We start from the raw sequence: 13,455 nt of genomic DNA on the forward strand, positions 1-13,455 counted from the left end.
AGGTGGGAAAGCACCCATTCAGTTGGCCAATGGCTGTAGGATATGTCACATTTGACAAAAGCGGAAGTGAATTTGATTGACAACAAAGGAGGCTCCATTTCAAAGCAGTACTGCAAATGTGAACTCCAGAGGGACAAATTGCATTGATCAAGGTAAAGGGTAGTACGAACTTCTTTCCAGGCAGATTCAGTATGGGGGCAACCGGATCTGCCCAGTTCTATCCAGAGCAAATGGGCTAGTGAGAATGGGGCCTTAGTTTTCTGACTCAAGAAGTAATCAATAATAGGAATATATTAATATGTTAAAATGTTCAAATCTAGTAAAATATTCCATCTATAAAATAGTATTCAACTCTAGAAAAGATTGTGTAAAACATTTCTATTTCCCCAAAAAAAACCTATGCATCAACAACTGTATTCAAAATTTACCTTTTAGATTCAAGAAATAAAAGGCTCCCTTCATCCCAAATTTAGCTTATCTCCTTTAATATCTACCGTATTTTCCGGCGTATAAGGCGACTGGGGGTATAAGACGAACCCCAAGTCGCCCACCGGCAGCGTCCCTGGCCTCCTATACGGGGGTTTCGCACCAGCTGGAGGGGGCCTCTCTGGAGGCCTGAGGGATGATCAGCGGCTGGGTTCTCTTGCCGCCATTGTTGCTCCAAAAGGCAGCAGTGGGGAAGCAGCTCCAGAGCCGGCCAGGCCAAGGAAAAGGGCCAGCCCCTTAATTCTCGCCGCTGCCGCCGCCACCACCCAGGATACTCCAATCCTCCAGCGGCTTCAGAAGTCCGCCACTGCCACCTGGGATACTCCGCTCCTCCAGCGGCTTGCGCGGCAGACTTCTGAAGCCGCTGGAGGATCGGAGTATCCTGGGCGGCGGCGAGAATTAAGGGGCCGGCTCTTTACCTTAGCCTGGCCGGCTCTGGAGCCGCTTCCCCGCCGCCACCTCCGCCTTTTGGAGCAACAATGGCGGCGAGAGCCCAGCCGCAGATCCTCCCTCAGGCCTCCAGGAAGGCCCCCTCCAGCCGGCGCAAGTGCCTGCTGGCTGGGAGAGGACCCAGCAAGGACCCCAGAGACAGAGAGGTGGCTATGCCATTTGCCTGTCTCTGGGGTCAAAATCTGGTGCATAAGGCAGACGTAAAGAGTCGCCTTATATGTCGGAAAATACGTTACTCTTTTTTCTTCCTAACTGAAACCAGAACCATCCACATATCAATCTACAGACCCAAATATGGGGAAAGAAAATCTGGATTTTGTCTAGAAGAGATTATGGAAAAAATGGTGCACTGCCTAGTTTGTAGGCAGAAGTGAATAAAAGCAAGTGTGTTCTCTGCCAATATCTTAGTTATTAAATGTAACAGAACTGTCCTAAAATTATGATAATGCAAATACAAATGTGTATTGTACACACCCATGCCAGACTTGCCATCTGGATATGTGTAGACCTGTCCATTGTTCTTTATAATTGGGAGACTTGAAGGTAAAGGAGTAACTTCCTCTTCACTCTCATCAGAACTGGAGCTGCTACTGGTATCCTCACTACAACTATCATAACCATCAAACATCCCGAATGAGTCACGTCTCTTCCTTTCTGGTCGCAAAGGATGTTCAATCTAAAAAAAAAAAAAACGAGAGAGAATTTTTAAAATATAAAGCCCTGAAAGAAAGAGTCCAGCATTTTAACAATTTTTAATTATATAATTTAAATTATCGGAGAAACATCTGACACAGGTAGACAGATCAAGCAAAATAAAAGCTATTTACAGAGTTTAATGACATAAGGCTACACAGGAAAGCAAAATGAAACATTGTTTACAGATTTACATATTAAGCACAGGACAACAAAACGACATTAAACATCTTTTATTTAAATACCACTATTTTATTACAAACATATCCTATCTTCCATCCAATGTGGAACTCAAGGGGAAAGCACACTGAGGTTTTTTTATGTATAAAGAAATTCTATGACAACATAGGCTTGTGTCCCTTGCAAGAAATCAGTCAGGTTCACTAGCTTCTCACAATAATTTTAAAATCTTCAGATTAGGAGTGCTTCTCATCTGCCAATTGTACAAAAATACTCAACAGTCTTTGCAAAAAGATACATTTATTCTGATTTAGGTCCAAAACACACTGCAAAAATAATCCAGTTTGAGATTGCTTTAACTGCCCTGGCTCAGTGCTAGAGAAGCCTGGGAATTATAGTTTATCATGGCGCCAGAGCTCTCTGACAGAAAAAGCTCACAATATTACAGTTCCCAAAATTCCTTAGCACTGAGCCAGGACAGTTAAAGTGGTCTCAAACGGGATCATTTCTGTAGTGTGTTTTGAAGCTTAGTGGATCTGACAGAATTTGTAAGCTGTCTATCCACTTTTGCTAATCATAATGTACCATATATTGGATTGAATTCAGATTTAGTTGCACAGAATGGAGCTAGTGGAAAGAGTCTTCCTTGTCCCCTCTTCCCTTCATCAGCAACTTTAGCCCTGACAGTACTGCACACAGGGCTGCGAGCCTTACTGAATGGGGAAGACTGTGGGAATGGGCAGAGAAGCAAAGGAGATCCAAGCAAGTGATGCAGATACTTGCCTAGAAAATGCCTCTAAATAATTCAGAAAACTAGTAATGACAACAATCCCCTCAGCACCACATTTCATCCCATTCCCTAATATTTATTTTCAAAGGCTTGGCAGGGCTGTCACAAGAAGCGGATGGGGAAATCTGCTTTCACCATTCCCAGTGCATATATCTACATCTGGATCCAGCCCAATGGCTGGCATCTTTGCCTCAAGATATTTCAATTATTGCACACGTCACCCTATGGAAGACATCTCATATGGTAGAAATCATCATTTTAGAACTACAACTTCAGCTGAAGGGGTATTCCACTGCCAATTTAAATTTTATATTGAAAACTGCCCTCATTCTAGAACTGGGGAGAGAAAAAAACCTAGACTCAAGAATGTGCCAGTATTCTTCTTTACATCTAAGTGCACCTTCTATCAGCCACTAAATACAAGCAACCCTTGGGCCTTCTAAGTTTTGTTTTCACAAATTCTCCATAATTGAACTACAGTTGTCCCTCCGGATTCGTGAGGGTGAGGGGTGGAGGACCTCCACAATTAAAAAAAAAACAAACCACAAATAAAGGGGGGGACTAGTGTGCATACACATTTCTTTTCCGAAGCCTCAAACAGCTCTAGCAAGGTGTTTGAGGCACTGGACGGGCAGGGGAGTATGTGCTGGCCACTTCTTCCTTCAGTCCCAAGATTTGAGAGAGGGCCAGGGAGCGAAGGAAGAAAAGGAATCTTGGGAGCTAAGGAAGGAGGGCATACTGGCTGCTTCCTCCTTCAGTCCACGGACCTCTCTCAAACCTTGGGAGCAAAGGAAGGAGGATGTGCTGGCCACTTCCTCCTACAGTCCCAAGGCTTCAGGGAGCTCAATTATTCCTGAGTCCCTAGCTGTGTGCGTACATCCTCCTGGCTGATCCCTCCGTCCTTGGCTTTTGTCTCACTCACAGAAGAAAAGCCTGGGATGGACAGAGAGGGAGGAGTGCACGCGCACACAGCTAGGACTCGCAAATAATCAAATCCACGAATCCACAGGGATGACTGTATACCCATAAAGTTAATGATTTGTCAGTTCTATGGAAACTGACACAGAAAAAATAAAACATGCAAGCATCACAAAAGTTAAGATTTTGTATAAATTCCTGTGCTTATTCATGTAGTGGATATATCAAAACACCCTGCCCAGCAAGAAGGTTTCAGTTTAGTAAGAAATTGATATTTACTCTTTTACAAATAAGAAAAATGGATGAGAATGGACAGCAACACAAATAAAAACACAATCTTTAAGTACTAGTTTAAACTTTTTTCATTTTCCCCTTCACATTTTTGTATCCATTCTTCCACTCATGCAAGTGTGTTTGTGTGAATTTTTCAACTGTCCACATGTATTATCAGAGTATACACATTTATTTTTCTGGGGGGCACAAATTACATAGCAAACTGATAAATCTAGATGCTCTGAGCACAACTTGAATTCAAGCACTGCAGTATAAACTGGGTAAACTCACAACATGTGAATACAAAGAATCTGATGGTCCCATTAAATTATAGATTGAATTAAATGGGATATTTAACTATTTTATTATCTTATACAGTTCCTTCACCTATCTGAGAAATCCTTTGCTATTTGGGTACTCTGCATAAAAAAGGAGAACAAAACTTCCTTTGTTCTCACTGAAATGGGGAACTGAATAAATATATTTAGTAGAGATTTCTCATGGGACAACCTGTAAGGAATTGTGGAAAACTATAAATAAGCCAGGGAATAGAACCAAAACTTTTAGGGTTGAGTTATGGTCCTTTCATCTTGAACCAGCATGGGGTATAGATTAAGGTGACAAACTTAGGGAGACACCATCTTTTCAGAAGGTGAAATGGCAGAAGGTCAAGTATAGCAAGCAGCAGCTTAGATGTTTTATTGATTCTTCCAGAGCATTCTTTGCCAAAATATAATAACTTGGTTCAATAAACTTGAAACGATCGAGATTAAAAAACAAGAAACTGGTTGTTCTGTATTTGAGCTCCACTTTCTACAGGCCTTCCCCAACTAGTGCTCAGTCAACAGGACCAATGGTCCGCTAATTGGTGACACAGGGAATTTAGGTATATTACATCTAAAGAATGAAAGGTTGGGGGCATACTGATGTATACCTACCGGATATATTTTGAATATTATTCAGATGAAAAGGTAAGTATTACAAGACAGGACTCAAGGTGTGACCCAATCAGGCCTATTATTCCAATTATGTACTACTGGTATAATTATGATACCTACTGACTCTGTATTTCACATGTGGGCATTCCACATGTAGCTTGCAAGCAGCTCTTGTAGGATGACCTACACAGCTGTTCAGGCTGCTGACAATTTTTTTCATGATGAAAGCTATTTCTCACACACAGTTTCTTTCATGAAAATGTTCACCGTATCCTTGTTTGATGGACCTGGGACAGAACAACTTGGATGGAAGGACTAAGAGAATAATATATATACATGTCAAGAGTGTGAATGGAAGGTTGTGCATCTGCCTGTGTAAGAAGAGGTGTGACAATGTGTGGCAGTAGGCTCTGTCTTTTATTTATTGTATGTATGTTGGCTAAACCTATCAGTATGAGCCCCTAGCCCTATTAAAATGTTGGCCTCCTCATTGTATAGACATACATACATGTATATACATGTGAACATATATGAATGAATGAATGAGATTTTATTTATATACCGCCATTCCTTCGATCACGGCGGTTTACAAGATAATAATGAAATACAATACAGCACAAAACAAAATTACAGATAAAAATTAAACCACGAGAATCCCCCATATTAAACCGTATAATAAAGTACATCATTAAAAATCCATCATTCATACCTAATGATTAAAACCAGTTAAAATCAATAAACAATCTAAAACAACACACAATACACAGGAGAAGATGACAGTCAGGACATGTGGGGGAAGGCTTGGCGGAATAAGTGAGCATTGAGGTTCTTCTTAAATGACTCCAGGGAGGGAGCCGAGCGGAGCTATATCTTTTACACTATGCATATATTCCTATATCATTCATTAGACATGATCAGACCAGGACAGGGGAAAAGGCACAAAAAGCAATGCAGCTATTTAACACAAAATGTCACAGTGGAAATACATAAAGAGTTGGAATGCTTGAGTGATTCGCTTATTTGAGCATGCACCAAAAATATACACCAATGGCAAGGGTGAGCAAAGCATGGTTCTGTGGGCTGTTTTCCCTCCAGAAAACTTTGGCTGCCTTTTTTATGATCAAAATATGAGTGAATTGCTTTTCCTCATCATCTCAAGAAGAGACAATTTTTAATAAGTTGCAGGCTCCCACTGCAGTTTTTAACTTTTTAAAATACCTGTTTTTCAACACCAGACATGAACTTCTGGCCACTTCTGGTTTTGTTTGGGGAAGGTTTTGGGCAGTTTTACCACTCAAAGGTCTAGGGGCAAAAATTATCCCATGGGCATGCCACAGTTGCCCAACCCTAATGTATGGGAACAACAGCCTCACAAGTGTGAGATACACATTCTAAATTTTTTCCAATCAACAATTGAAATAGTTTTTTGTGGATTTTTCAGGCTATGTGGCCATGTTCTAGAAGAGTTTATTCCTGACGTTTCCCCAGCAATCAGCAAAATCACCAGAAAAATGAACACCCTGATCAAAAACTCCTCCATTCAACCAACCACAATACAAAGTTTGTGCAAATGTGAGGCTCTCCCATGAAGACTATATGGACTTCTCAAGATCCACAAGGATTCCATTCCACTCCGACCCATAGTGAGTGCTGCTGGATCCCCCACATGAGACTTAGCCAAGTTTCTTGCCACAGAATTACAAACCCATATAAGACAAACCCCCCACTACATCAAGGACTCAGCTCACTTCATAGGAAAAATCAATAACCTTGAACTAAAACCCAGAGACATATTAATCGGCTTCAATGTGGTCTCCCTGTTCAGCAAAGTCCCCATAATGGACACCATGAGACTCATCTGACAAATGTTGCCAGAAGACATCACAGTAACATTGCCTCACCACAAGCTATTTCCAATGGGACAATGGATTCTACAAGCAGAGATGGGATAGAAATGGGAAGCCCTCTAAGCCCAGTGACAGCAAACTTTCACATGGAACAATTTAAAAAGCAAGCCCTGGAAACACCACCGAAAAAGCCCACAACTTGGTTCCGATACATGGATGACACTTTCACCATTTCAAGCCATGGAGAAGAAGATCTGGCTGTGTTCCTGAACCATCTGAACAACATCACCCTAACATCCAATTCACTATGGAAAAAGAAAAGGAAGGAACACTGCCATTTTTGGATGTCCGTGTCATCTGCAAACCGAACCAACGCTTTGTCACACAGTATACAGAAAACCTACACAAACAGACCGATACCTGCACAAGAACACCAACCATCACCCAGGACAAAAAAGAAGCACAATCAAAACACTGGTAGACTGGGCAAAACGCATCTGTGAACCCCATTTCTTGGAAGATGAATTGAAACACCTAGACCGGGCTCTACAGGCGAATGGTTATTCCAGCTCGACATCAGAAGGGCTGCCAGACCCAGAAAAACCCAGAGGAGTGAAGACAAGCAACTGCCCAAAGGGAAAGTACAGCATGCTCATGTTATACGCAGGCACGCTATACGCAGCTTTGACCATATGTGGAAAGCTGCGCAGGAGCGCGTGGGATGGCGCATCCCATTTGGATGAATGGGACGTGTACCCATGGTGCGCACATGCTGCCACGCAGCCACATGCACAAGCCCCATTCATTTGAATGGGGCTTGAGCATGCGCGGTATTTGGCTTACGCGGAGGGTCCAGAACGGATCCCCTGTGTAAGCCGAGGACAGACTGTATTTCTACCATACATCAAAGGAGTCACAGATAGAATAGGCAAAGTGTTGAAGAAGCACAACCTCCAAATGGTTTATAAACCGAGCAAAAAAATCCAGCAAATGCTGTGCTCAGCAAACAACAGGAGAGACCCTATCACAGCCGCAGGAATTTATAATGTACATGCAGTCTACATAGGGACCACCAAACACAGTGTTCATACACGAATCAAGGAACATGAGAGACACTGCAGACTGGGTCAGCCAGAAAAATCAGCAGTAGCAGAACACATTACAAACCATTCTGGACACAAAATGCTGTTTGAAAACACTGAAACTCTGAACCACGCCAACAATTATCAGGACAGAATGCACAGGGAAGCCATTGAAATCCACAAACACTTCGACAACTTCAACAGGAAAGAAGAAACCCTTTAAGTAAAAAAATGTTCGGCTACCAGTCCTGAAGAACACCAAAACCAGGATTCAGCAAATGCAAATAAGAAACCACTCAGGGTGAGGGGCTTTCCCAGCAGACAATGATCACCAATTAGCAGACACTAATCCTCTTTTACATATCTCCCCACCTTGAGGCCCAGCCATCAACAACAGAATACACAGATTAACAGGGAAATCACTCCTCCTTACCCAGGATCACAGAAGGGGGGGGGGGGGAGAGAGAGAGAGTGTATGTGTGTGTGTGTATATATATATATCTCCACTCTCTTCCAGGTCAGCATTCTCTGAAGATGCCAACCACATATGCTGACAAAACGTCAGGAATAAACTCTTCTAGATCATGGCCACTAAGCCTGAAAAACCCACAAAAAACTATGGATATCAGCCATGAAAGCCTTCGACTTAACAAATGAAATGTTATTTACCATAGGTTACGTATAATTGAATTATTTCATTAATTTTTTAAAATTTAATGTTGGGGTGCATTTATTTAGTGTTAGTAACCATGCACAGAAGCATGTTTCTGACTAATTAAGATGTCACCAGACTGTTATTGAGACCAAAGCGTTATTAAACCAAGTCATGAAAGGAGACAAAGGAGATGCACTATCACATCCATAAGCTTTCTGGCTGGTGGTTAAGTATCTTTTCTTTTCCATGATATACCTCAGACGAGCAGAGTTGTTGCTGTTGTTTTTAAAAATCTTCTATCCTGCTGATTTAATGGCATTATTTCTAATACAGTGTGCCCGTGTCACACGCGGGTGCGCCTTATGCGGCTTTCAGCATATGCTGAAAGCCACGCTGGGAAAAGGGGCAGCACGCCCCATAATGGGTAATGGTGCGTGTGCCCATGGGGCGCACATGCACCACCACCAGGTGCACAAGCCCCATTCATTTAAATGGGGCTTGAGCATATGCAGAATTTCCTTTATGCCGGGGGAGAGGGGATCCAGAATGGATCCCTCGTGTAAGGGAAGGGCAAACTGTATATTAATATTATAGATTTGTTTGTATTTTTTGTAATTTTTTGTTTTTAACTTGTTAACTTTCCTGACTGGTTTTTAACTGTTGTTAACTAGAAGGGAACGATGTACATTTTTGGATGTACAGTCAGCCCTCGGTATCCACAGGGAACTGTTCCGGGCCTCTCTCCCCCACGCATACCAAAAACCCATGGATGCTCAAACCCTCACTGTCCTCAATGGCGGCGCATGCACACAGCCATGCCACTATTAGGGACAGCTCCCGTTGTCGCATGGTGGTGCATCACCATTGGGTACAATGTGGGCTTGCTATCCGTGGATGCTTGAATGCGTAGATGGCAAGTCTGCAGATACTGAAGGCCGACTATATAAAACACACCAGCTCCAGATTGGCACAAGCCTAGACAAGGCCTCTTTCATACAACTGGAGTAGCACTGGATGCAATGTACCTAAAGCCCATTTTCCCTGGACTGCCTCCTTTTGAGGCTCCATGATTATTACCATAAATGTATAAGCAGTCACCTGCAGCTTTCCACTGTCCAAGTAACATTATAGATTTGGGACTCCACTATAGTACAGCTATATGAACCCTATAATTTACATGAGTGCTATTCAAAGTGGTGGTCCAAAGACTGGTGTGAGTCTGCAAGCTGTCAGCCACCTGTTCCTGAAGAGTTTTCAGGAAAGAAAGGAATAGTTGTAGCTAATGTGCTAAAATCTGTTACCAATACAGTATCTGGCACATGGGGGGAGGGACGGGGGACTGTAGGTCCTCTGTATGAGATACCTGGGGAAGCCTTGATTTACACTATGTGAATTATCACTTTAACAAATAAATATAAGATTCATAGAGTAAAAAAATTATTCTGTAGCATAAAACTCAGAAGTTTCAGGACCCTAGAAAGTATCAGGCAGAAGGACAAAATGCACAAAGCCCATTCTAACTCACATGTAAATACTCCCCACTCACATACACACATTCTAAGTGGTCTGAAATCTGAAGCTCACCAATGAAGTAAGTTAGAAAACATATAGTACTGTATTTCATGTTATGGCCCAAAACACACTGCAGAGATAATTTAGTTTGAGACTGCTTTAACTGCCCTGGGCAGTTCCACATCAATGAGCCATGGCAGTTAAAGTGTTGTCATGCTGGATTATATGTGCAGTGTGGGAGCAGCCTAAGTCTCACTCACTCATACACACACAGGTTACACCTGATGAAACTGCTGAGAGTCTGCCAAGAAGCAAGATTGTTTTCTGCTGCTCCAGAGAACAGGACCCGGACCAATGGATGCAAGATACAGGAAAAGAGATTCTGCCTCAACATTAGGAAGAACTTCCTGACAGTGGAACACACTCCCTTAGAGAGTGGTGGAGTCTCCTTCCGTGGACAGCCATCTGTTGGGGGTGCTTTGATTGTGATTTCCTGCATAGCAGAATGGGGTTGGACTGGATGGCCCTTGTGGTCTCTTCCAATTCTATGATTTTATGAAAAACATATCAAGAACACACCCGTATAAGAAACAAGCAGGAGTATGTCCCTAGGAGAAGGATATTGAAGAAGCTGGAGTGGTGACCAAAATGGTGAAGGGTCTGGAAACCATGCCTTATAAGGAATGGCTTAGGGAGCTGGGGATGTTTAGCCTGGAGAAGAGAAGGTTAAGAGGTGATATGATAGCTTTGTTTAAATATCTGAAGGGGATATTGAGGAGGGAGCAAGCTTGTTTTCTGTTGCTCCAGAGAACAGGACAGAGAGCAATGGATTCAAACTACAAGAAAAGAGATTCCACCTCAACATCAGAAGGAACCTCCTGACAGGAAGAGCTGTTTGATAGTGGACTATGCTGCCTTGGAGTGTGGTAGAATCTCCTTCCTTGGAGGTCTGTAAGCAGAGGCTGGATGGCCATGTGTCAGAGGGAGTGCTTTGATTGTGATAATTCTTGCATGGCAGAATGGGGTTGGGATCTCTTCCATCTCTAGGGTTCTAGAGTGTGTGCCGTTTTCACAGAATCCTGGAGATGGAAGAGACCCCGAGGGCCATCCAGTCCAACCCCATTCAAAGCACTCCCAACAGCTGGCCATCCAGCCTCTGTTTAAAAACTTCCAAAGGGGGAGACTCCAACACACTCTGAGGGAACAACTTCCACTTTGAAACAGCTCTTACTGCTAGGATGTTCTTCATAATGTTTAGGAGGAATTTCTTTTCCTGTAGCTTGCATCCACTGGTCTCTATAGAGCAGTATCCATCCTCTCAATGTGACATCTTAGCTTATTCTTCTCCAGGATAAAAGTACCTGGCTCCCTAAGCAGCACCTCATAAGGGATGCCCTGCAGACATTTCACCGTCTTGGTCACCCTCCTCAGGATGCGCTCCAAACTTTGTCCACATTCTGGACATATTCCAGGAGAGGTTTGACTAAAGTAGAACAGAGTAGTACTGTTACACCCATCCCTCCATATTTGTGGCTTTGATTAATAGGAATATCTATGTCCTCCTCCAGTGCAACTCCATGGTCAACTTTAACTAAAAGTTGCAGGGAAAGACCTAGAGATCCCTTTGTAGCTCCTCCAGGGCTGGTCTATGGTCAGTGTCTGTGGGACGTTGGCCACAGAGTTTCCCTGGAGGACCCAGGGACTCCTAGAGGCTCCTCTCAGGTAAAAGCATGGTGTTTTTGCTATTTGTGGTCTTTCCATGCTCGCGGGGGTGCTGTGCCCCTAACCCCAGCGAATATGGAGGGAGGAGGGCACTCCTCTCACTTCAGACACTACACTCCTATTGAGGCAGCCTAGGACTGCACTGGCTTTCCTTCACTGGGCAGGAGAGGTTTTCAAGCGCCCGCGAAGAGACTCCATGAAGAAGGGGGCAGTGTTTGGGAAGGCAGTTTCCCCTGAAGGTGTGAGTGAGGTCCTTCCCTTCAGGTGGAGGGTGAGTGGGCCCCCTGCCTCCCCTTCTTCCCTCATGGAAGCGCAGGAGGAGCGGGGGTCCCTGCCTGCTACTCACCAGGTCCTTTGTGTTTTCCATCAGGCCCTCATGGGCAGCGGGCTCCCCTCTCCTCCTCCTCCTCCTCCTTCTCCCGCTCCTTTCCCCGGGGACCGTGCCCCCTCCCCTCCCCTCCCCGCAGGAAGGGAGGAGGAAGAAAGTTCAGCCTCTCTCGCTTTAACGGCTGCAGCGCGAGGGAGGAAGAGAGAAAGACAGAGGAAGAAAGAGAGAGAGAAAAGGCACCCAGCTCCCAGCCTCAGAATATCAACAACATTAGCATAACCGCACTGCGCATGCGCAGGACAGCCCCCACGGCCCCTCATTGGCTGGCGCCCTTGTTTAGCTCGCCCTCGCTCTAGCGGACGGGACTATGAGGCGGAAGGAAGAGCGGAGGGGGGGAAGCACCAGGCAAAGTGGGAATTGGTTAGAATTCTGATGGAACCTTCCGCCGCCGTCTTCCTCGGTTGGCGGTTAAAACCGTTTATGGTCGAGGAGGGGAAATGAAAGGGTTAAAGACTGAGGCGTTGTTTTTTAAAACCCTCCCCCCCCTCTGACCCAGCGAACAATGGAACAGTCCATTTCGATTCCAGTCTGGGGGATGTTACATATGTACAGTATATGTACATTGGGGGTCACGTGGGAAGGAGGCGGAGCTTGGGAGAGGGTCACGTGGGGACCTTTCCTGAGGGGAAGGGAGGGCGGGCGGGCATAGAGGTGACGCAGATACAGTAGATGTTTCCGGACGCCATTGGGCGCCGTGACGCAGGGGGCGTGGGAAAGGGGCCGGAGCCGGCGATGAGGGAGACTCCTCAAACTCCCTTACCTCTTTGGCGGGCGATACAGTTATTTGTGCAGGCTGCGCTTCTCTATGGTAACCAGCGCAAGGAAAGCTTCCGGGTCGCGTCGGAGGAAAGGAAATGCTCTCCATTTCCCTTCCGGGTCGCGCTCCAGGTGGAAGAAGCAGCATGGAGGCGAAGGCCGGGCTTGGTTCAGACGCGGCGCTGAGGCGAAAGCGGCCTCGGAAGGGAAAGAAGGGGCGCGGAGGGGGCATGGAGCCCGAAGACGGCTGCGAAGGAGAGGCAGCGGCTGCCGAGGAAGGCCTCCGGGCGCAGCACTTGGCCCTTCTGGCGGGGAAGCCGGCGGCGGAGCGGGGCCTGGAGGAGCTGGTGTTCGGGGACGCCGGCGAAGGAGCCGCCTTGGTGCGAAGGTTGCGGGGCCCTCGCCCCCAGGTAGCCGTCGCCTCCTTCTCCTCCTCTTCTTTTCGCAGAGTCCCGCAGGCGCACAACGCAGTCTGCAGAACACACCCTGCAGAAATAACCCAGTTCCAGGCCACTTTAACTGCCCTGGCTCCATTCTAAGGGATTCTGAGAACTGTGGCCTGTTACAGACTGCCAAAATAAAGCTGCTTTGGGTCTCTTTGGAGCTATGCTGTTTAAATGATGCATGGATCCTAAGAGTCCGGAGGTCGCCCCAAAGCCACACTCCATTCCTAAGCACTGGAGCGCAGCTTTTGTGCAGCCTCCGGATTCTTAGGATGCATGCATCATTTAAACAGCATAGCTCCAAAGAGACCCAAAGCAGCTT

The 13,455-nt window shown here is 45.2% G+C and overlaps 2 protein-coding genes across 16 annotated transcripts in view; one reads left to right on the plus strand and one right to left on the minus strand.

The window, feature by feature from the left end:
- Positions 1-12,126, minus strand: part of MBTD1 (mbt domain containing 1) — a 70,168-nt gene extending 58,042 nt beyond the window's left edge. For 14 of the 15 annotated variants that reach the window (XM_042449467.1, XM_042449460.1, XM_042449458.1 and 11 more), the window contains exons 1-2: positions 11,893-12,126; positions 1,411-1,612 (exon numbers count right to left, since the gene is read on the minus strand). In XM_042449467.1, the coding sequence (XP_042305401.1) occupies positions 1,411-1,612; positions 11,893-11,913 (223 nt within the window). In that variant the 5' untranslated portion in view covers positions 11,914-12,126. Of the gene's footprint in view, positions 1-1,410; positions 1,613-10,105; positions 10,233-11,892 lie in introns of those variants that run through there. The other variant, XM_042449461.1, reaches the window with a different exon arrangement.
- A 589-nt stretch (positions 12,127-12,715) lies between these two features.
- Positions 12,716-13,455, plus strand: part of UTP18 (UTP18 small subunit processome component) — a 16,278-nt gene continuing 15,538 nt past the window's right edge. Inside the window, exon 1 of the mRNA XM_042447558.1 lies at positions 12,716-13,100. Coding sequence (XP_042303492.1) covers positions 12,789-13,100 — 312 coding nt within the window. The 5' untranslated portion in view covers positions 12,716-12,788. The remainder of the gene's footprint in view (positions 13,101-13,455) is intronic.

The sequence above is a fragment of the Sceloporus undulatus genome, chromosome 2, assembly GCF_019175285.1.
Source record: "Sceloporus undulatus isolate JIND9_A2432 ecotype Alabama chromosome 2, SceUnd_v1.1, whole genome shotgun sequence".
Classification (NCBI taxonomy): Eukaryota; Metazoa; Chordata; class Lepidosauria; order Squamata; family Phrynosomatidae; genus Sceloporus; species Sceloporus undulatus.